Source organism: Petaurus breviceps, unplaced genomic scaffold (genome assembly GCF_028583685.1).
Source record: "Petaurus breviceps papuanus isolate PSGF00001 unplaced genomic scaffold, PetGlider_PUasm1.0 689, whole genome shotgun sequence".
In the NCBI taxonomy this organism is placed as follows: domain Eukaryota; kingdom Metazoa; phylum Chordata; class Mammalia; order Diprotodontia; family Petauridae; genus Petaurus; species Petaurus breviceps.
Window position 1 is genome coordinate 3,706,579 of NW_027186458.1, and position 23,628 is coordinate 3,730,206.

The following is a 23,628-nucleotide window of genomic DNA, read 5'->3' on the forward strand; positions in this document are numbered from 1 at the left end:
CCCCGGGGGCGGGGCTGGAGGGGAATGGAGAGGGATGGGGGTGCCCCGGGGCTGGAGGGGGTTGGGGGCAGGGCAGCGGGGCTGGAGGGGGGTGGGGGCGCCCCAAGGCTGGAGGGGGATGGGGGCGCCCCCGGGGCAGGGCAGCGGGGCTGGAGGGGAATGGAGGGGGATGGGGGCGCCCCCGGGGGCGGGGCTGGAGGGGGCTGGGGCGCAGCGGCCCAGCCCGGCCGCCACAAGCACCTGTGACCTTCGTGACCTTGGAGGCCAGGCTGGACGCGCTGTAGCTCTTGGAGGCCGCGGTCGAGTACCCCGGCGGGGGCGTCACGGCGGCGGCCGCGGGCTGCACCGGCAGGTTCTTCTTCAACATCTGCGCGAAGCTGGGGGCCCGGGAGCTCTGAAACCAGTCGTTGCTGCCCGACATCTTCCTGGGCCTGGCGGGCACGAGGGAAGGGGGTGAAGAGGGGGAAGGCGGAAGAAGAGCCCGACGCCCCTGCGGGCAGCAGCGCCCCCCTGCGCCGTGACCGCCCCCTCGTGCAGGCCGGGAGGCCCCTGCACCACTCTGGCTGCAGCTCCCGCCCTTCGGTAAAAGCCGCGCCGGGGCAGGATGGGTACCCCCTCCCCCAGGGGCGGGCCCGGCGGGTCCACAGAGGAGGGATTCGAGCCCGGTCCCGGGCCTCCAGAGGCCGCGCCGCACCGTAGAGCCGGAGCCGCCACCCCCGCGTCTTCCTCGGCCGCTGGGACCAGAGTGGAAGAAGAGCCGAGCGGAGCTCCGGGGCGCGAGGCCGCGTCTTTCAAATAGGCGGGCGCCTCCTGCGGGGCCGGGCCGCGCTCGCGCCGGCTTGCCCAATCACTAACCGCCTCACGCACGCTTCGACCCGCCCCCGCCGTCTTCGCAGCCAATCAGGCTTCAAGCGCTCCGGATCGAGGCTTCGGCCCGCCCCGCCCCGTGAGGGAGGCCCGTGGGCGCACGAGGTGGGCGGGCGCGTCCGCGGTGCCTCCGGCGTCTCGGGAGCGCGCGTCCCGCGGAGGGCCCTCCCTCGGGCCTGCGGGCGCCTGCTAACAAGTGTTTGAACGCCTACTGTGTGCCGGGCGCCGGCGCTACCAAAGAAAGGGGGCAGCCTGCCCTCGGGCCAATCACCCAGTGCGAAGAAAGGCTGAGGCAGCCCCTGCCCGCAGGGAGCTGCCGGCCTAGTGGGGGGAGGGGAGGCCGCGGAGCCCTGAGGCGTGGCACGTGCAGGACGGGCTGGATACAAAGTATCCCCTGGCTCCGCAGCAGCCTCCGGGCCGGGAGGGCTTGGGAGGGAGCCAGAGCTCGAGATCCGCTTCCGCGAAGACGTGCGGTAAAGACGGCCAGTGTGCGTGCAGACCAGCCAGGCGGAGGACGGGCCGGAGCCTAAGGGGTTCGGGGAGGCCTTCTGAAAGGACGCGGACTTTCACCTGACACTCCAGGGGAGCGTGTTCCAGGCAGGCAGGGGGAAATGCCCGGAGGAGGGAGATGGAGCCCTCAGGAGGTGCAGAAAACATGGGTGACACTGGCAACGCCACCGTGGGCATCCCACGCAAACCGCGCCGCGCCGCGCCCCCTCCCTGCACATTGGAGTTGCCCACCCCTGATTCTCTGCGTTCTGGGCGCTGGCTCCCTGCCACGCCGCCAACCCTCTGAAACACTGACTGCAATCAGTCCGTTTCTCATGGACATTCCTGAGGAAAGGGGCCATGCTGTGTCAGTGGCTGACCATCTGTGATTCTGAATTAAGTGCTTTTAGTTCGGAATTCCTGTTGTTCAGGCAATTCTCCACTCCTTTTCTAATCTCTCTCAGTACAGACACCCAAGCCCAAAGAAAACACTCTCCCTCCTTATGGCTCCCCTGGGGTCTCAGGTAAAAGCCCCCTCCCTTCTTCCCTTCCTTTCCCAAAGCAGCCCTGGTGCAATTGGATGACCTGGACCAACTGCCCCAAAGGAAGATGGGAGCTGAAAAGATAAACCGGGGAAGAACGAGAGCGCTCCCTCCAGTCCAAGACTCAGTAGGAGGTGCTGATGCAAACCAGAGACTGGCCTGATAAACTGGGATGGAGCTGAAAGTAGAGACTTACTTCAGTGGTCCAAAAAGGGAAGTTTGCTATCCTGTACTGTGAGCTCCCTGGTAGGAGACAGGAGTGTCTGTAAAACATAGGGGTGCCGAAAGGTCTTGAATGAGCGTGAGCATTCTGGTGGAGGGGTGTGCTTGTGCTCTAAGCCCCCATTTCTGTCTTGGGAAATTTTGCTTCTTACTCATTTCCCTTATTTACAGGATTCAGCAGTTCACTTTTTCCTTTAATACCCATGCTGAGTCTCAATAGTCATGGGATGAGTAGAAAATAAATGAATTAGTCCAACTCTGGCTCTTAAGGACCCACCTCTAACTTAATAAAAATGGGAGAACTTACATATTTCAGTGAATCTGTGATTTCATCCCACAATGAAAATTAGGACCAGTCTTTACCTTCTCAGCCTGTGCTATTCCATCCATTTCCTCCTGTAAAACTGGAGTCCAGGATCCACCCAGCATGTTGAGGACTTTCTTCTAGTTCTCTTGGCTGCCCAATAGAGGAAGTGGGCTCTCCGTATGTTATAGACCCTATCATTGCTCCTTGGGTGACCCACAACTTTAGAGTCTTAGTAAATAAACATTTTGGGCAGTTAAGTGGCACCAGATGGGGTCATGAAGAGTCAGACACGAATGAAACTACTCAACAACAGCTCTATGTACCAAGGGTTGCACAAAGTCAAAGCCTAAGGCAGTCTCTCTCTTCAGGAGTTGATAATCTAATGGGGAGAAAAGACAGTAGCATGATGTTCTGTAGTCAGGGTGGGAAATGATCTAAGGAGGTAAACGTTCCTAAGTTAATTTCATCTTGCTGAATGATGAGTTTGTAGAGATGATCAAATCCAAGAAAACAGTCATGGTGGACGATATGGTGAATTCCCCGTGTATTCTTTTATGGTGAAGGATCAGGTCTTAACTGGCAGATGTCCACTCACACCCCTTCCCCCCAGAAGAAGGGAAGGGCCCCAGAAGCAGGGGCCTGAGGAGCAGTGAGTGCATTTCATCTTGCAGAACAATGAATTTCTGGAGGTGATGAAATCCAGATGAAGAAAAATGTCTCTCAGAGACTGTGGTATCACATGACTTAGCAATCATAGAGGATCACTGGAAGAATACCCTAAAAGAAGTTGAGCTTTTTTTTGCTTCCAGGAGAAATTTGGGACTATGAAAAGCACCAGACAATTCTCCAAATGCCGTCCTGTGTTTTCTGGACCAAGCTCATGGTTCATGCATAGGACCTATTCAAGGGATATGCATCAATGGTCCGATTCCATGGCTATCTGACTGCAAGCCATCATCTGAACAATAAGCATTCTTTATCTGCTTGGTTTGGGTTGTTTTTTTTTTTTTCTGGATTGAAGTGAAGCTGACCTCTTTTTAATAAAACCACGTTGCTTCATTTTGACACTGGCAGGCCCAGGACGTCTGTTAACAAGCGTAGGATCTGGAGCTCCAGCCAGCCTGGTCAGAGCCAGATCTGGCCAAGCCAGGAGCTCAGGAGGATTTGGGGTTTAGATCTTTCTGGCTCACTCTCCATGTTTGTGCTCTACCCACTGTACCACCCAGCTGCATTTAGTAATTTAGTAACTCTGAGGGATGATTTAAATTTGCTTTCTGGAATGGCTTGGGAGATTCAGAGATATGCCAGCAGGGCATTAGAGTGCTTTTCCCCTGAAGCTCTTCTAACAGTTGTCATTTTTACCAAACTGATGGCTGTAATATGAAGCTTTGATTTGTATTTCTTAAATTATTTGTGATTTAGAGCACTTTTATCTCCCATAGTCAACTGATAGCCTGGATTTCTTCCTGTGAGAGCTACTTGTCTACATGCTTTGACCAAATTAGGGGAATAGGTGTTATTTTTGTTTAGCCTTCCCTAAGCCCTCAATTCCAGTGCCTTACCTTCTCCAACTGTTAATTAAATTATTATTATTAATTCCTTAATAAATTATAATTTAATAATTTTATCATTTAATGTGAATTAATTTTAAGGTAATTATTAAACAAACCACTAGCCTATTTAAAATAGGCAATCAAGTAAACTATTCATTATTATCACTATTAGTAATTATGTTGATTAGATTATTAATCATGATATGTATTAATGATTTAACTGGAACTTATTGATTTAATTATTTCTTATTCCTCCTATTTCTGATGTAACTTGCATGGTAGATACATGTTCACATGTCTCCCCCATTAGACTGTAAGCTCCAGCAGGGGCTGCCTTTGCTTTTCTATGTACCCCCAATGCTTAGCACAGTACCTGATGTATAGAAGGCACTTAAAAGATGATTATTGATTGATATTGATTGCTTGAATATTTTAATCTATTCCTCATTCACCTTGTATATCAGAGAAACTTGCGGCAAAGATTCCCCACCCCCAGTTAACTATTCCCCTTTTAATTTTAATTGTATTAATTTTTTAGACTTTTAATATTATGTGATAAAATAGTCTACTTTCTCTTCTGTCCTTTGAATTCCTTGTTGGATTATGAACCCTCCGTATTGATAGGTATTTTCTTCCTTCCTTCATCCTCTGTTGTGATTATGATGTATTCTAATTGGTGCTTTAAGGCTTACAAAGCCCTTTCCAAATATTAGTGCTGTCACTTCCCCCATTCTACAGAGGAGAAAACTAAAGCAGACATTGTTTAAGTAACTTACTCAGGACCACACAGCTAGTACAGTGGCTGAGGCTGGATTAGAACTCAGGTCTTCCTGACTCCAGGCCCAGCACTCTATCTCCTACAAAACCTAGCTATCTTTTATATCTATGTCATGTATCCGCTTGGAACTATATTGGGATATGGCAGAGAGTGTTGTTCTAAGTTTAGTTTCTGGTGAACTTTTTTCCCAGAAGTGTTTGTTGAATATTGAGCCTTTGGTCCATCAGTAGGGGGTCTTTGGGTTCGTCAAACACTGTGCTGTCGTGTTTGTTTTGCTTTGTATGTTGTATACCTAATTTGTCTGACTGATTGACTCTCTTTCTATTGCCAAATGGATTAGATAATTAGTGTTTGTACTTAAGTTTGACATTTGGTACTGCTGGGCCTGGACATTTGGTACTGCTGGGCCTCTTTCCATCCCAATTTTTCCCCATTGTTGTCCTCAAGAATCTTGACACCCTCTACATACACACATGATGTATATATGTATGGGTATATACAGAACAGAGAGACCCCAGGTCCTTTTCTCCGAGCTGGCATAAAAGAGGGGAAGGTACCTCCCCTCTCAGTCCGGTTCATGAGTGAACGACATTCTTGACTTTCTGGACTCTGTTCCAGCCTGCCAGTTTTAAAATTGCCCCCCTTCTAGTTATGCAGGCAATCATAGGAGGTGTGCCCACCCATTTACTTGGTATGAAAATGCAGGATACTTCCATGTTAAGTAATCTGGGCACACGCAGGGCAAGCTCCCTATCCATCCAATACGACGATGGTGACTGATAGCATTTCACTTTTGTGAAAGGAGCTAGTTCAGCTGAGCAGGGGAGTGGCACATCCTTCGGTGACACCCAGAAATCAATTTAATGGGGACTGTATGAGGGGAAAGAAAGACTCCTTCGGCCAGGAGTTGGGAAGTGCCCTGTGTTTCCTACATGTGTGTTTCAGCTCCTTTCAGTTTCAAGTTTGAGTCCACTCTCCCCAAGGTCCACTTGTGTCCAGAGGGGCTTGGTAGGGGGATATTTTGTACCAGTCACTTTAAGCTTGAGTCAGTTCATAAACAGCCAACCAACATACCTACCTACCTATAGCCCCTCCAAAATGTATTACTCTTTTCTGCATATATTCCACATCCTCATTTCTCACATGCTTTTGCAAATTCCTCTTTGAATTCTCATTTCCCTCCATATGTCTTTCTTTAGTTTTCTTATTAAGCTTTCTCAGTCACTCTCAGGGATCTTATAGCAGTCCCATTCTCAGTAAGAGCCTTGTATGTACTAAGCACATAGGTGCTTAATAAACGCCTGTTGAATGAGAATTTCAGGGAGTCTAATTTTTCTTACAGTTTCTCAGTCTCTTTTCTAGGCTTATCATACATGTCCTCTCTTCTATGCATACATGTACCCCCAGGACTCAGTTCCTAGCCCTCTTCTCTTCTCTGTTTGTGAGCTCATCAGATGCCATGGATGTAACCTTCATCCCTATGCATGTGACTCTTAAATCTATAGTTAACGCAGGTTAGAGATGCATATGATCTATGTGCTTAGGTGGGGTTATTACTACCCTTTCTACTAGCTCATCTTCCTTCTTCATTCTCATCTTGGATTCTAATTAAGGAATTTTTTTAAACTTTCCAAATTAATAAAATTACAACATTTCTCTTGTTGATTAATAAATTAGCTCTGGGCCCCACCCCAGTTTATTGAATAGCAGTGTTTATCTCTATATCAAATACATTATTCTCCAAGCCTAAATGTTATGGGTACTGATTATATTATCTATTAACAGCATAACAGACAGCAAAACAAAGAAAGAAGTAATTATTTTCTCTGTATGCAATGTGAGATAGATCACAGTCCAAACACCTCTGACTATTGATGCAACTGCTGACTTCTCAATTTGGGCAACACAGTCTTAATCTTCAATTCCCTCATGATATCAGTTAAAGCCTCTTGAATAATTCTCTTTGTTTCTGCACAAGATAAGAGTTAAATGCAGTTCTCTCAGGAAATAAGTTCTCTAAGTTCTTTTTCTTTGACCTCTCTTTAGCCACCACAGTGAACAGTCTTTTCAGTGACAAACTCTCAGTCTCCACACAGAACAAAATGACAGTAACTTGTATAAGATTTCATTGCCTCTTAAAAATACAATAACAATACTTATAGTCTCTTTGGGAGAGGTGAAACTAGGTGTTACATGCATATGTGTGCATATGAACACATCACACGACAAGGGCAGATATATGCATGCATGGCATGTACATATAAACACATCACATGACAAGGGCAGATATGTGCATGTATGTGTGTGTACATATAAACACATGTGTGCACATGTGTGGGTGTCCAGCTTTCATCCTTCTCCTGAGCTTCTCCAGTCCTGTATCTCCAACTGCCTCAAATGGCTCAAAACCCTTAAATTCAACATGTCTCATTTAAAAAGCTCATTATTTTTCCTTCTAAACTCATCCTTCTTCCTAACTTTCCTGTTTCTGTTGAGGGGAGCACCATTCTTCCAGTCACCCAGGTTCACGAACTTGAAGTGATCTTTCACTCTTCACTTTAATTTACCCAATATCCACATCCTCCCCAGCCTGCCCCAGTCAAATCGCTTGCAAGCTTTGGCCATTCTAATCCTGCAACATTTTTCACATCTACACCCTTCTCTCCATTCATGTAGTCACCACTGAGGGGCTAATTCTGCCCCTCATCACCTTTTGACAGAACTACCACAATGTCCCCCTAACTGCTGGTCTTCTATCAAACCTTGCCTTTTGTTCAATTCATGCTCCCTTCACGCACAATTGCCAGATGGATGTTCCTAAAGCCCAAATGAGATGTTGTCATTCCCCTGCTTGGTAAAAAGTAGCACTGATCTGTTACCTTTAGACCAAAATAAAAATTCTTCTGTCTGGGACTCAGGACCAAAAGCCCTTCACAGTCTGGCTTCAGTCTGCTTTTTACGGGTTAATTACACATCATTCCCCATCATGCAAGTTCAGCCAAACTACTTCATGAGCTGTCCCATTACCCCGCATGTGTCTTAGTACAGGCTGCCCCTTGAGCGTAGAATGCTCTCCCTCCTCACCTCTGCCTCCTGGACCACTTCAAAGCTCAGCCTAAGCCACTTTATCCAGGCTCTTCCTGAGTCCCCAGATATTAGGGCTCCTCTTCCTCTTCCCCCCACGTACTTGTATTTGCTCTGTGTTTTATCTGTGAACATGTTCTATCCCTTCAGGAGAATGGAGACTCCTTGGAGGCAGGGATCATGCTGCTTTTTAATTTGGATTCCTAGTACCTGGCACAGTGCCCACTGATTCTGGAGATGTTTCTCACACTTTTACCCCATGGACTCTTTTTCCTCCTCTGCCAGTTTTCTTGTGGGATTTCCCTTTTAAGGATTTCTTTCCTTTCCTGTTTTTTTTTAATGCTTTAATTTTATTTGGGTCATTTCTAATTGTTTTGAAGCGACAATGTCTTCCTGGGTTTGAGACATGCCCACTCACTCACTGAGTGAGCACAATGCCACGTCTTTTTCTTTCTTATCTTTGACTTGGCATAGTTGATTGAGAGTTTTTAAGTCTCTCACACGTTGTCTTTCTGTCTAAATCTTTTTAATAACTTTTTTCTTTAAAAATTCATGTCCATAACATATTATACTATGGGGTAACAGAGTTGGACACAACTGAAATGATTGTGCAACAAATATAATCCCTATCTTTGCAGAGAAACACTAACCAGGCTTCCTAAATTTCTACTAGAACTTTGATAAATTTTAAAAAAAAAATTGACTTTTGATTTTTTCATACGTGGAAGGGTTCTTACTGGAAAGCTTGTGGTGCAAAAAAAAACAAAAAACAAAAAACCCCTAAATGCATCAATGAAACGTTTATAACAGTTCAGCTTCTCTGCCTTTTCTAGTTTTCTAAATATGTTACTTTGGGATTACCCATTCTCCCTCACCTTATTCTTTTTATGTGAGTTGCTCTAAAATATATTTATCAAATGTACCATGGGGCAAGAAAATCACCCTGCTTGTCTCGATCCACTGCAGACCTCTCTTCTATTCTTGGACGTTTTTAAATGTTTTACTGATGCTTTTCTCTGTACCATCTGTCCACAGTCCCAACTCCCCTCTCCCAGAAGCTCTCCTGTCTGACAAATAAGATCCAGCAAGACAAATGCGCACATTGGCTAGGTCTGAAAATGTAGTTAATTACCTCTCTGCTGAGTGGGAAGCTGAATCACCATCCAGTTTCTGAAATCAAGGTTGGTCCTTGCATGGAGAACAGAGGTCAGTCTTTCAAAATTCTCCTTTACGTTACTGTAGTCACTGGACAAAATTGTTCTGGTTTGTTCTAATGCTTTTTTCATCATTTCTTATAATACAGTAATTTTCAGTGTATTCACATCCCATAATGTATTCATCCATTCCTCAATTGATGGGTAACCCCCTATAGGCAATCCTTCAGCACAACAGAAAAGTGCCATCGTAATTTTTTTTTTTTTTAACACAAATGTGTTCTTTTTCTCCGTCTTTGTCTCTTTGGGGTCTGTGCTATACCCAGCAATGGTATCACTGGGCCAAAATATATGCACATTTTGGTAACCCCATGACTAGAGTTCCAGACCGTCTTAGGGAATGGTTAGACCAAACCACAGTCCCACCAGCACTGCCCATTAGTATGCCTTCCAACAACTGCTGTTTTCCTTTTTTGTCATCCTTGCTGATCTGATAGGTTTGAGGATAGAACTTCAGAATTGTTAATTTTCTTTCCTCTTATTAGATTTTACTTATTCGTCACTTAATAAAATTCACTTATTCTTCATTCACAACCTAATACTTTCCTCTGCTTATTATCCCATTTTATTATCTTGGTTCCATATTATCAAGTCTATGTGTGTTTGGGTGGATCACACTCACTGATCAGTATGTAGAAGTAGATATTGCAAGCAATGAATGCGCTGGGGCCAGAGATGAAGAGTGGGCTGGACTGCCTTCCGTTCAGAAGCCCACACTTCTTGAAACAAGGGACTATTTTTTAATAATAGTATGTTTCTGCTGATGTTCTATGGCTGTGTATGAGGAGGTACATGGCACATGTGAGCTAGCTGGAACATATCAATAGTGAAGAATTATGCAGAATGCAAAGGATGTCATTGGGGAAGTTATAACTAGAGAAAGCAATGTGTCTGTTGCATGGCAAGAGTGAGGGACACCAGCCAAACCGACAGCCTACATCCTCCCCTGGTGTCCACACAATATGAAGGGAATGCAAAGGAGGCTTCCAGCACCATGAAGGCGCTAACCCTGGGGAAGATATTCATTGGCACATCTATTCATCTGATGAGGAGTGAAGAAAGAAGTCTATTCCAGGTGTGAGGGATGGTGGAGTAAAGTCATAATGAGCCACTGAGAAGAAGGAAGGGCAGAGTGGTTCCATTTTACTGGAGCACACAGTCAATGGAGGGGAAAGGTAGAACACACAGCATGTTGCATTTAGTACTATGAGTGGCTTTATGGCTGAGTGCAGAAGCTTAACTAATTATCTGGGGCATAAAGAGTTAGGAAGTGTTATGTTCTTTACAGGGTCCAGTGGTCAAAGTTCAAGATGGTAATGCTGCCCACTGTGAAATAACAAGGTACAGAAGAAAACAAAGACACAGATGTGAAGACCGAGACAACTGCACACTGAAGGTAAGTTATCCTGGCTTTTTATTACAACTGTAACAAATCACATTTTAATGCTATGCAATCAGATCACAGCTTCTTAAACTATATACATACAGGAATTTATACAAGTCTACACATTACCAAGGGGGATAAAAGCCATTACCAACCAAAAAGAAGGGCAAATTATCAGCAAGATTTGCAAAAAAGTTATAGCTAATTAGTCACAACAATTCACAGTTAATCTGAAATATTCTAAGGATGCAGGAATCATATTGCACATAATACAATTATAAATGCTAACCAAAAGATTTACATAATCTCTTTTTTTCACAAAATTTACATCATCATGCAATACTTCACTGTATACAGAGTGGTGGCGCTACCATAATAAACAGAGAAACTCACAAACTGTTTGAACACAGTAGCTAAAACCCCATTCAAATTATCTTTAAATTATACAGAAAATAACTTTACTATACAATAAAACCCTTCAGTGTAGTAAACTTAACGGACACAAAGTTATCGCTTGTGCAGACCACGGCACTTAGTGTTCTTCCTTGTCCTTTCCTTTCCTTTCTTTCTCATCCTGTAGTGAGGTGCCCAGCTTTTTAATGAGGACCGAGAGAACCTTGTCCAATGGGTCCATGACTCCTCTTTGAAGCCATTTAGGAATAGTGGTTCTAGCATGATGAAAGCCCAACTTTTGAAGAATATAATCAACACCTACTGGGTCGATTTTTCTTCCAGTCCAGGAAATTAACCTTAAGAAGAAAAAAAAAAATTGAGTAAAACTTCCCACAGAATTACAACCTTGAATTTAAAAGGTGGTTCAAAACCACCTTTCTACTTACACAAATCCTGGGACACACAAAATTTGCAGTCATGTAACGTGATGAGTTCACTTAGAGCTACTTGGCTGAGAATACATAAATGCTGCGTGTGTCTGATGCCAAATGAGAGTAAATGCACCTATAGGTTCTCAGGAAAGCCCCAATAAAAGGCCATTCTTTCTTTTTGGCTAATTCACCGATGGGTCTAAAAGCTCTTCTAGGCCTGGGGCACACACGAACTGGAATGTCTCAAAGAACAAGAAAAACAATCTGTTCCGTTTTAAAGAGCCCCTTACAAGGCCCCAGAAGCAGCAGGAAGGGGGAAGGACCATGTGTCTGGGTTCAAACCCTGACTCTGCTGCTCCATCCTCTTCCATTCAGCACCTCATTCTCCTGATCTGCACAAACGAGAAGGACTAGAAGGGCCCTAGGGATGCTTTAGCTCTGAGTCCGGGCGCCCGTCATTGCTGTGAGGATCCCATGAGACACAGCGCGCAGAAAGCTGGGACGGAGCCAGCTCCCATTACATAGGAGGCCCCTCCTCAGAGTCCACAATTAAATGGAAAATCACATCACGGTTACCTTTATTTCATGTGTCGTCTACAAAGAAACCCAGAGCATCCTTCATTCTGCCTCCCTGCATTTACAGAACAGATTGTCCTCAATAGCTTTCAGCATCATCCAAATGACTTTAGTATTTTAAAACTTTCAAACCGTTTTACAGAAAGGGCTGCAACTCCCCACTGCACAGAGTACGAGTAGTTGGCTCATTTGGTTATGGTGTATTCTCTTGAATGAAAACCTCCCACTATCAAAGCAGTTACTAGCCCTTGTCTACAGGGAAGCCACTGCTTATAAGACATTTTGCTACTATTATTTTTGGTATAATAATGTTTGAATATAATATAGCCTTTATAAAAAGTTGCATGTTTTCTTTTAGCTAAAGCACACTTGGCCTGAACCCTGGAGAGGGTCTGAGAAGAGGCTTCATGGAGTTTACAAAGCAGTCCTGGGCTGAGAATCACAGGACTCAGGATCCAATTCCCTAATTTTACAAGATGACCAAATTGAGGCCTGCCTGGTGGAATGGTGGAGACTTGTCCAAGGTCACACATGGGGTAAGTAGCAGAGTTGAGATTTGAATCCAGGCTCCCTAGAGCTCTCTGTACTGGACCATACTGCCTTGCAGAAGACCTGTGTACAAACCCCTGCTCTGAACCTGAGCAATCACAGGAAAAAAACACCTCCTCTGTGTGAACCTCCCTTTCTTCATCTGCAAACTGGGGAGAAGTGACAGACATGCCAGTCTCCCGGGGCCATGTGGAGGGAAGTGCTTTATGAACCTTAAAGCATGATTGATAGAAGAGAGGCTGACACTAAGTGGGAGAGGCTCCAGGGCCCTGTGTTAGGAGGCAGAAACAAAGGCCTGTCAAGCCACCACACAGGCCTTTGGTCCACTTAAGGGAGCCAGCAGGGTGTGGGGAGGGAGTGCAAGACCCGGGTTAGAATCAATGTCAGGATGGCTGCGCGGCCCTTATGTCATGGTGGACAAGCCTCTTCGCCACTCAGGGTCACAGCTCCCTCATCTTTAAACTGAAGGGGCTGGACTTATCTGGTGTCTAAAGAACCTGTGAATCCTAAAACCTGTAGAATTCTATTTCCGTATAAAACATAAAGTTCATTACACTGGATGCCACCAAAGCGAGATTTAACAAATGTGGAAGCATGTGGAAGCATGTGGAAGGTGGCAGCCCCCAAGTCTTGTCTAGTCACACAGTCAATAACAATATGAGCTACTCATGGGAAAATGCAGCTACTGAGAAAACACACCATTTTCAAGGCCAATGTATTATGACTCGGTGCTTCAAAACATCCCAGAGAGCCCTGGGAGTAGGGGATGAATGGCTGGTTCATGAGGAGGGCAGCCTCTGCCCCATGGTGCAAGTTCTCACAGGACCAGGATGACCAGCTGTAATGGGAATGGGAATCTGAAGATCTTCCCTGCCCCTTAATAGACCTGGGGGGGAGTCTGAAGACCTCCCCTGCTTTGAAAGTAAACTCTGCCCCCCGACAGGCTGAATGTGGTCACATGGAGCCTGTGGCGAGAGGAGTTTGTTGAAGGGAAGCAGAGCCCACAGGAAGCTGGTCAGAGCTAGTGGGACAGTGGGGGAAAGAGAACATTCAGGCAAGGAGACAGAGGCTTGTGAGTGGACAGTGATCTTGTACTGGTTTGTGGGAAGGCTGAAGGATGCTGAGGCTCTCAGTGTTGTTATGGCTTCTGAATATCCTTGGTACTGTGATGGAATCAGCTTACTGGTTTTGGGATTCTGTTTTCTGGTGTCTAAATAAATGCTTCAGTTCTATCCTCTATCTGGAGAGATTGGTATATTTTGCTATTGAACATCATGTGATACTTATAGTCACGGTCTTTATCGTGATCATGTACGCTATACATACTGCATTGGCCCTACACCAGCCTCCAGCTTAGGACCTCAAACCCAGACCCCATGATCGCCGTGTATCAAGGCAAAGGGAGTCTACAGCAGGCACGTCTTCCCATTTCCAGGCCTGGTAAAACACCCCAATCAGCTTGTGGATGCATCACTATTCAGTAAAAATCAGGAGACAGATAGCATGTCTGTCAATGTAAACCAACTGCTATATGCTAACTCAGGCTACGCACAAAGCGTAGGGGAGCTAAAATAAAAGGAAATGACCTTTGATTCATTATTCAGGGGTGGAAGAGACTCAGCGATGGCTACTTTTCTGAAACCCTCTAGGAGACCCTGGGCAGTGGAGTCCAGCCCCTTAGAGGCCTCCAGCTCCTCTGGGAAGGGGAGGACAGAAGAGGAGGTAGCAGGAAAAGGCAGGCGGAGTAGAACGAGACAACCGTGGCATGAAGGAGGCCGCACAGGAACAAGCACCCTCAACAAGCAGCGACACCCAACAGGCCATACTTTCACAGACACTATCTGGGCAGGAAGCCACTTGGAAGCATGTGGCCCCCAGGACACGGCTGCAGCGGGGCCACAAAGGACTGACAACCCACCGTAGCGTAGGTTCCAGATGCCAGGTGTTGCACATGAAGTCTCTCCAGTCCACAGTTGTGTATGTGATGCTTTCTTCTCTGTCCTTCTCAGAGGAATTGTCGTCATGAATGATGACTGGACTCTTCTGTCCCGGTCGAGTGGATAACAGTCGAGGCGGAAAAATAGCTGGAGCAAAAAAGGAGAAGTTAATTTGTGAATCTTAGAAATTCATGTGAAATCGACAGGAGACAGAATGAGGAAATTCTAGACATTTGTTCAAGTCAAAGGGGATGAAAAGATGAGAAAACAAAAGACCAACAGCTACAAATTCAGGTGACTTTGACTGACAAGGTAACAATCCCCTAGCAATGCCCTACATAGCTGTGTACCCTTTCTCTCTCCTACACTCCGATCTTGGCCTCTTTTCAGACCTGGCTAAGACCCACTCTACCATCTCTTTTAAAGTTACAAGTGAAGTATCTTACACTACAGAGGAAGCCAGAGGCCCCCAAGGTCTTTTACCCCCAACACCAATTAGGAAGAATGTGCCATAATTTCTTTCTGGGTAACATCTTTACAAATAAAATAAGTCTATAAAAAATTGTGTACTTAGAACTCAGTATAAAGAATGTCAACAGGATTTGTTCTACTGTTGTTTAAGCCAAACTTTCAAAATGACCCTGGACAAAGACAGCAGCATTTACATATGATGTTTTCACAAGCTTGTCGGCCCCAATGTGATTCTGCTGGATGCTGATAGATAACAGGTTGACAGCCTGACAAAATCTCTGGAGGGAGAGTCACTGTATATACTCAATGGAAGTATTAATTTATAACAGACATGAGCATTCTCTTCATTCAGTTATTAAAACATTTATGCTTACTGTCATTTTATGAAATATAAAACTCCCTCCTAAAAACATCTGGGAATTGGTAGGCACAATATCAAAGAAATATTAAATCTATAAAAACCAAGACTGGGGGAGAAAATAATAAAACAAAACTAAAAAGAGAAAATAAAATTGAAAAGTTGAACTCTAAGTGTGGCTTGCATATGTCTGTGAAGGATTTCTACACATTCTGTCTGTGCCAGGAGCCTGGCCCGGGGTTCAATCACTTCCTCCAAATTCGAGCTCATTCTCAGAGGTATCTCCAAGGCTTCATTTTTAGCATAAGAAGCTTGAACTGTGAAGAAAGGAACAACTCCAAGCCGTTATAGGCTGGCCTTCAAACAAGTTCCCGAGCACGGCTGCCTTCTGGCAGATTTCTTCCCTAAGTCAGATTTGCCAGGAAAGTATTTGTAAAAAGATGACAAGATAAATATCTGATCTGTCCTTCGGGAGGGATGCCAGTGCTAATTTTCTTTCACGCCCTGGAGAATAAAAAAGCACTAAAAAAAAGCACTATTTTTCTCACTCACAATAAGTAAAACTTGACATATTATTTACTTCAGACCAATCTTTAAAAGGTCATGATCCTTTCATCTGAAAATTTTAAAAAATCTTTCTACTGACGAACTTCTGGCTACAGTTTTTTTTTCTTTTTGGAGGGGGGAGGGCAGGGCAATTGGGGTTAAGTGACTTGCCCAAGGTCACATGGCTAGTAAATGTTAAGTGTCTGAAGCCGGATTTGACCTCAGGTCCTCCTGACTCCAGGGCCAGTGCTCTACTCACTGTGCCACCCAGCTGACCCTCTAGCTACATTTTTATTGGGTTTGTACAAACAGTAAAATAAATGCTATTACCCAATGGCTCTAGAAATATGAGGAGGTGGAGTCTTTTTTTCTTTAAAATTAAAAAAAAATATTTTTTAATATTTTATTTTTTCCCAATTACATGTAAAAACAATTTTGAACCTTTGTTTTTCACAATTTTGATTTCCCAGTTCTCTCCCACACTCCCTCCCCCATCATTGAGAAGGTAAACAATTTGATAAAGGCTATACATATGCAGGCATGCAAAAAGGATTTCCATATCGGTCCTGTTGTGAAAGAAAACAAAACAAACAAAAAACTCAAGAGAAATAAAATGAAATAAGAAAAGATTTGATCAGCATTCGGTTTCTATCAGTTTTCTTTCTGGTGGTAGATGGCTTTGTTTCCTTATAGGTCCTTTAGAACTGTCCTGGGTCTTTGCATTGCTCAATGTGGCTATTACTGTGTACAGTGGTCTCCTGGATCTGCTCACTTCACTTTGCATCAGTTCATCCAAGTCTTCCTGGGTTCCCAAGATAGGATTCTATCATAATCACATACCACAACTTGTTCAACCGTTCCCCAACTGATGGGCATCTCCTCAATTTCCAATTCTTGCCACCACAAAAAGAGCTGCTATAAACGTTTTTTATATATAAATCTTTTTCTTTTCTTTCTTCCTTTTTTTTTTTAATCTCTTTGGGATAAGACCTAGTAGTGATACTGCTGGATCTAAGGGCACGCCTAGTTTTATGGCCCTTTGGGCATAGTTCCCAAGTGCTGAGGAGGTGAATTCTGATACAAATACTCTTTACTTCTGAGTTAATTATATTTGTGACTGTTGTGTTCATTTGGCTCCAGTGGACCAGGGCCACTGCTACCATGCAGGCCCCTCTCATCTCGGCTCTTAAGTTTTGCTGTGCTGTTACATTTTGCTTTTTTTTGCTGTAACAGGTGATAACCAGGGTTCCACTTCTGAACTTTTCAAACTCTGTCCTTCCTTGGCCCCCTCTGAGTGTCCGCCTGGTTTTTCTTCTATGTCCTCCTCAAGCCCTCGCGCTCAGCTTGGCAGAGCTCACCAGTTTCAGTTTCCATGTGGCCCAGAGTGCCCCGATGAAAGAAGTGCGGATCAGAAAGAGTCCCCAAGTTCAGCTGCTCCATCTAATTCCCAACATGCGGAAATCCAGACTTGCCTTCAAGGCTCTCTCTCAAAGGGAGACCTCACGGCCACCAGAGAGGCCGCGCCCACTGCTGGACTCCTGCCTCCCTCCGAGCGCCTCTCCACAAGGCTGTCTGTGCAGCAGATCCTAGAGCCAGTCATCATGCCCCGTCTTTGTCCGCTCTTCCTCAGGACAGAGGCCTCCAGCCCCTCCAGCTGGCCTCTGCCTAGCGTACTCTTGGGTTTCCTACGATCTCAGTCCCTCTTGCAGCTCTCACTCAGAACTGAACCTACTGCTTCATTTGTAATCCGACAAGGGCAGACTCTTGCATTTTGTACACACTAACATCTGGCCTCTTTCTTTCAATTCTGATCACAATGAAAGAGATCTTTGTTTTTCTTCTGCTTCCCTGATATCCCCTGTGGGACCCAGCCGATGCCCAATGTTGATTATAGGACCACCCTAATGCACTGCTGCTCGATTCTGCCTGACTGGCAGTACAACTGAGGGGACTAAGATGTTCCTCTCTACCAGTCAATTAATTAATCAACAAGTGTCTTGTTTTTTTAAAGCACCTACTAAGTGCCAGTGCCTGAAGATCCAAATACAATGAATGAAGAAACAATCCCACCCTCAAGGAGCTCATGTTCTAGTCTCTCCATAATTCTCTGGAAAATGACATACATATCGTGAGGACATTTTCACTGAATTTCCAGAAGAGAACGCTCTGCCTACCTTTTTCTTTTTCTTTAAGATAAGCTGACACTAAGTCATGAAGAAACATAATTAGCTCAGCATCCATGGTCACACAGATGTGGTCAGTGAATTCTGTTACCACACTACATTCCACTTTTGGCTTGATGTTGGTGTCTGGAAATGAAAAGAAATTTCAGTGAAACAATTTTAATTAAATGAAGTTCTTTATCTTTCCCAGAATAAGACATGCATGTATACATACCCACACATATAAACTGTCTCTATTTTTATATTTAACTATGTATGAAAACAAAGCTCGTTTGAGTTTCTCTAGCCTCTAACTTTTAATTGTAAAAATCACTACAACTCTGTGCTCAACACAGAGCGTACCAGGAAACAGCAGGCCCCTGACTTAGAACACGTCATATTGGCTAGACAGCAGGTTAATTCTGGTAGAAACCAGGATTTTAAGGGATAAAAACTGTTTAATATGCATAACATTCTGAAATAGTCATTTACAACATTTTTGCTCTCAACCCCTGACAATATTTAAGTGAATGCTAAATATCTGACCATATAAATACACCCTCAATAGAAAAATACACCTTCTTAAAAAGAGTTAACCAACATGACTGAGTGAGGACGGCACTCCTCGCCTCTGGCCTGGACCCAGGGCTGGCTGGCTTCTCCTAAAAGCAGTGACTTCATGACTCCACAGCAGCAGACGGGCACCCACCCTGCAAGGAAGGCTCCTGGGGCTCCTGGACGTGAATAGACTTGAAGTCCAGCTGCATGCGCGGGAGGGCAAAGATGGTCTCTGTCTCATGGTTGTAACTGGGTCCTCCTCTGAACCCACTCAACAGGCTCGAACTCTTCACAGTCGTGCTGCTCTCTGTGTTATTGGCATCAACATTTCGAAGCAGGTTTAACTCTATGTGGGTAAAAGGAAAAGTGATATTTAATCAGTGTTCAGTTAGAGAGCCAAAGGAGTCTTCTGAAGGTAACTTGGTGAAGACAGGGGAGCTGGCTCAAATTAGAATAGCTATCTTTTATAAAAACAGATCAGACTGCCAACATTGTGCAATCGGGCCTAGATTAGCATGAAAAGCGTACTCATTCTACTCATTTTGTCAAAGAGATAACTTCACAGGATTTTAGAGTCGGACCTTAGAGCTTCTTACATTATTCAATGAGCTGCAGTTTATGGAGGTGTCTCCAAAGTCTTGGGGCAGTGAATCCTCCTTAGACTCGGTGCAGCTTAGAACGACCCTCAGCCTTGGGGGCCCTCGGGTGGATTCTGGGGTGCTCGCACCATCATGGATTGGCCAGCTTGTCCCTGCTGCTACCAGTAAGAATGCCTGCCTCTGCCCTCCTCCCACAGACCACGAGCAAACCCCAGCTTCCTCCTGAGGAAGAAGGAAACAACATCTGCACTGTTTTTTATGAATCTTCAAATACTAGGTAAATGAGTTTGCCAAGTATATCAAAGTAAAATGAGTTTTAAAAATTAAAAAACAACACTGTTACCCACATGTAAGCTCTGAGATATAATAAGCAGGCTCCCAGCTAGAAGCCACCCTGAGAACTGACCCTCGTTCCTCGTGGCGGTGACGTAATTGAACCACTCTTTCACGCTGGCCACTCCGTGGGGGGGGTTTTCGTGGCGCCGTCTGGTGATCTTGGTTATAGTTGCCATAGGACTCTCTAAAGCACCACAGGGCTTGGTGACCATGGTATTATGACCTAGATGGAAATCCAATGTCTGGACAACATATGTCGAATGATCGCTAGAACCTGACCCAAAGGGGAAAAGAAAAGCGTTAAAGATGCCATTTTTACTACTGTGTAAATCTGTATCTGTTTAGATTTTTATTTAATTTTTTTGTTTTTTCTAATTGGTAAACATAGACCCCACTCAGGGACTAGGCTTAGAGGTCTCATCCCCTCCTACTGGCTCAGGGCAATGCCTGCTGACGAGGTGTTTTGTCCTTGCGGCTACTAACCAATGACACTGAGGAGTCAGCAGGTACTGAATTCCTGATACCTTCTCCCTTTGCAGTCTGAATATGGGGAGTGGGTGGAGGGGCAAGAAGCCCTGAGGAAGGTGGAGAGAGGCTCCTGAATAGGTGAGAGTTTAGCTGGGACTAGGAGGAAGCCAGGGGACGGAGAGGAGGAAGGAGAGCCTTTCAGCCATGGAGTCTGGGCAGAGAAAATTCCTGGAGCTCAGAGGTGAAGGGTCTTGTGTGAGGAACAGCAAGAAGGCCTGCATCACTGGATTAGAAAGCAGGCAGTGGGGAGAATGGTGTGAAACTAAAAGGAGGAAGGGTCTAAGAAGAGATTTTAATATTTGATCTTTTAGGCAGCCACTGGGCCGTGCATTCTACATAACCTGGCCTAGACGTCTGTCTTCCTTTTACTAAGGATTCAGGGCCTGGGGAGCAGTTTCCTCTCTCCTACCACCTGTCCTCACACCTGGAGCCTGTAACATTGATGGCGATGTTCTCTGGAGCATCCCAGCCCCCCACGTCATCGTCCCTCCCAGCTTTCATCGTCTCCATCTCACCTCTGCCCTGGGCGCCCACAAGAAGACAGATGCCTCACAACTACTGCTCTGAGCCCTCACACCTCAACCTCCACATCTTCCCCCGGGGCCAGGCTCTTCTACCCCTTTCCTCCTCCCCATCTTTCCTCCTTCAGCAAACCTTCCCAGTTCAGCTCACTGAAGGCCCCCTGCTACAGCTGGGAATCACACTGGGACAAAGTATTTGGTTATGATAAGCCTTGGGAAAAGAGACACAAAGGTGAGGGGAAGAGGCCAACCCTCCCCCTGCAGCTCAGGAGACCGTTAACCACGGCAACAGGAACTTCAGCTTTCCAAGCCTACCCTCCATCTGGGTCAGGGATTTCAGTCAGGGAAGAGAGTGGCTAAGCTCAGAGAGAGGCCCATTAAACATGCTCATACTCTCTAGGCTGGCTGCCAGCATTTGGTCTGCCCACAGTCAGGAACAAAATAATAAATGTATCACTTCAGTGACATGTGGTGTCAAGTATTGTAAGAATAACAGTTTGAGACAAAGTACAATTACTATGCTTTTTGCAACTTCACCAAAAGACACATACCAGAATGGATATTAATGCTTACCATCTTCCCAGATTTTCTGTGCTTCTGTCCAAAATGCAATATTTGGTTCTTCTAAATGAAAAAGAGCCCAGGACTTTGAGCGGAAATTAGGCCCATGGAAACAAGCAAGTGTCATGTGATTCCCATGTAGGCTCATAGAGCCTCCAAACTGCATGCCGTCTTCTGGGAGTGGAATCTGGAATAAGGAGATGTGGCATCCTGACACGACCTTCAGCACTCCAGGCCAGTGGCGGTGATGGGCAGCGTCCAACACTGCAAGAGAATGGCGAGCCATCAGTTCAGAAGCGCCCTCTGCTCCAAGCCTGCTGTCCGGCATCTGGCCTACCCTGACACCATGGAGGATACAGAGAGCCAGAGCCAGCCTGCTGCCCTCCAGCGCCAGGAGGCGAGGCCCAGAAGTGGGTGCAGGACAGGAGGAGAGGCAGACTGCAAAAACCTCATTCTTTTGAGGCCAATATGCTCTCACTGGTGAGACACGGCTGGGAGTCATGAAGTGCCAGGACCTCAAAGGCTGCACAGCCACATCCCCAGCAGTGGCAGCACACCAGAAGGGGCTGTGCTGACAGCAGGCAGGCACAGGGGGCACAGGTGCCCAAGGGCTACAGGAGCCCGTCCTGCACGGCACACATGTGGAAGAATCAGGACAAAAAGGACACAGGACCAGGAGAGAGAACAGGCCAAAGGCTGACATGCTCAGCCCACTGACGGGTCAGACACCACGAGCAATTATAGCCACAATGACCATGGAAACAGCAACAGCACGGGCAGCGCTTACTTTAAGGGCTGTTAGGGGCTTCACAATTATTTTTTTATTTCATCTTCACAACAACCCTGGGAGCCAAGGGCCATCATTATCCTTATTTTACACATGAGGAAACTGAGGCAAACAGAGGGCAAGTGACTAGGCCAGGGTCCCACGGCCAGTAAGCGTCTGAGGCCGGCCTGGATCTCAGATCCCCCTGACCCCAGGCCAGCTCTCTACCTGAGCCGTCAGCTGCTGCTCAGGAATTAAAGTATGCTGTAGAGAAAATGATACACCTGGGACACACACAACTGCTGCAGAGCTGGCGGGACTCATTACGAAGATGTCTGGTTACGGATCTCTTTTCAGAACAACACAAATGTTTGGCCGATTCCTTTTCAATTAAAATCTTATCTGCGCAGGCACACGTGGCTGCCTTTCTACTTCTTTAATGAATAAAAACAACATCTCTTTAGGAAAGGGCTTAAAAAAAATCACGACTGAAGAAATGCTTAATGAACATGGCCTAGAGGAGATTTTCTCCAGGCTGTGACTGGCAGGTCTAACAGAAAACGCAACAGATGAGAACACATCCTGGCAATTCTTACACAGCTCTTGTGAATTCTTCTCCAAGTGACTGGCTGTGGCCTTCGGGGGAAGGTAAGGAACTGGTCCCCAAGTAGAGAGCGCCCGCTTGCTTGTGTCAAACTGCTGGGTGAAGAATTCCTGGAGTTTCATTCCTATCTTTATCAAGTCTGGAGTGGTTGATCTGGAAATCATTACTTGGAAAATATCCCATTTTAAATCTCCATGCACAAAAATTTCACTAAATCATAAAAGATAAAGAAATCATAAATCATTTTAGTAAATATGATCATAGTTAGGTCATACCACAAAACATATTTTCCCATGCTTTTTTCCTCCTATTTCAAATGAACTATGCCATAAAATACCTAGCTAAAAAAAAAAATAGGCTCAGGGTTTTTAAAAAATGAGTTTCAGAAAATATGCTAGAACATAGACTGAAAATGCATTCCAATTAAGGCCGGTGCTCTCATACCTTTTATCTGACATGCTTGAATCCAGTGTATTGTACAGATTCACTTTCCATTCATCCTGCAGCTTGAGATCGGCATTACTGAAGATGCCCATGAGGATGCTTGACCCCATGTAATCCACGCGCGCTTCAGTCGAACCCAGAGTAATCTGAATTTTGTGACTCGGCTGCTGATTTGGGTGTTCAGAAATATGAGCTGAAAGAGACACATTTAGTCACTTTTTAAAGAAGCTGTCAGCTTTAAATAAATAATCAGAATAAAACATTATTTTATTTTTAAGTCAAACTAATAGATACTTTTACCTCCTAATAGAATCATTTCATCTTTAGTCTCTATTTAACCAGCCCACACATTTATGAGGTGTCTGTAAGGTGGCTACAAATACAGAGAATGAAATGATTCGTACTCTCAATAGCCTACATTCTAACAAGGGGGACACGTACTCACATACTAAAGGACATACAGAATTAATACAAACAGAATAAAGGGCTGTAGTGGCTGGGGTGGGGAGGTCAGCAAAGGTTTTCTGCAGCAGGCAGCAACTGAGCTGCATTCGGAAGGAACAGAGATTGTAGGAGGGAGGGGCGAGAAGTGTGCTGCACTGAAAGGAAGCCTCAAACAAACAGAAGAATAGAAAGACCAGTTTCATGACTGATTGACACATTCCAACATACCAACCATCTCCAAAGTGTTGACATCTATGGTACCACCAACCACGCCGCCCTTTGAATCTAACTGGGATCTTCCTAGGCCTACAGACATGCTGATCTCTCGGTCTCTGTTACTTCCTACTGACAGACGACCCTGACTTTTCAAACCACTGGTGGTCCATCTGGAGAAAAAAAACAAG

The 23,628-nt window shown here is 45.3% G+C and overlaps 2 protein-coding genes across 4 annotated transcripts in view; both read right to left on the reverse strand.

Moving 5' to 3' along the window:
• ADAD1 (adenosine deaminase domain containing 1) overlaps positions 1–808 on the reverse strand; it is a 56,236-nt gene extending 55,428 nt beyond the window's left edge. The window contains exons 1-2 of the mRNA XM_069104873.1: positions 695–808; positions 241–431 (exon numbers count right to left, since the gene is read on the reverse strand). Of these exons, the coding sequence (XP_068960974.1) occupies positions 241–421 (181 nt within the window). The 5' untranslated portion in view covers positions 422–431; positions 695–808. The remainder of the gene's footprint in view (positions 1–240; positions 432–694) is intronic.
• Positions 809–10,453: 9,645 nt separating this feature from the next.
• BLTP1 (bridge-like lipid transfer protein family member 1) overlaps positions 10,454–23,628 on the reverse strand; it is a 211,117-nt gene continuing 197,942 nt past the window's right edge. For all 3 annotated transcript variants that reach the window (XM_069104875.1, XM_069104876.1, XM_069104874.1), the window contains 9 exons: positions 23,453–23,610; positions 22,781–22,973; positions 22,329–22,546; positions 20,979–21,230; positions 19,427–19,630; positions 18,573–18,767; positions 17,876–18,010; positions 14,308–14,473; positions 10,454–11,189 (listed from right to left, as the gene is read on the reverse strand). In XM_069104875.1, the coding sequence (XP_068960976.1) occupies positions 10,973–11,189; positions 14,308–14,473; positions 17,876–18,010; positions 18,573–18,767; positions 19,427–19,630; positions 20,979–21,230; positions 22,329–22,546; positions 22,781–22,973; positions 23,453–23,610 (1,738 nt within the window). In that variant the 3' untranslated portion in view covers positions 10,454–10,972. The remainder of the gene's footprint in view (positions 11,190–14,307; positions 14,474–17,875; positions 18,011–18,572; positions 18,768–19,426; positions 19,631–20,978; positions 21,231–22,328; positions 22,547–22,780; positions 22,974–23,452; positions 23,611–23,628) is intronic.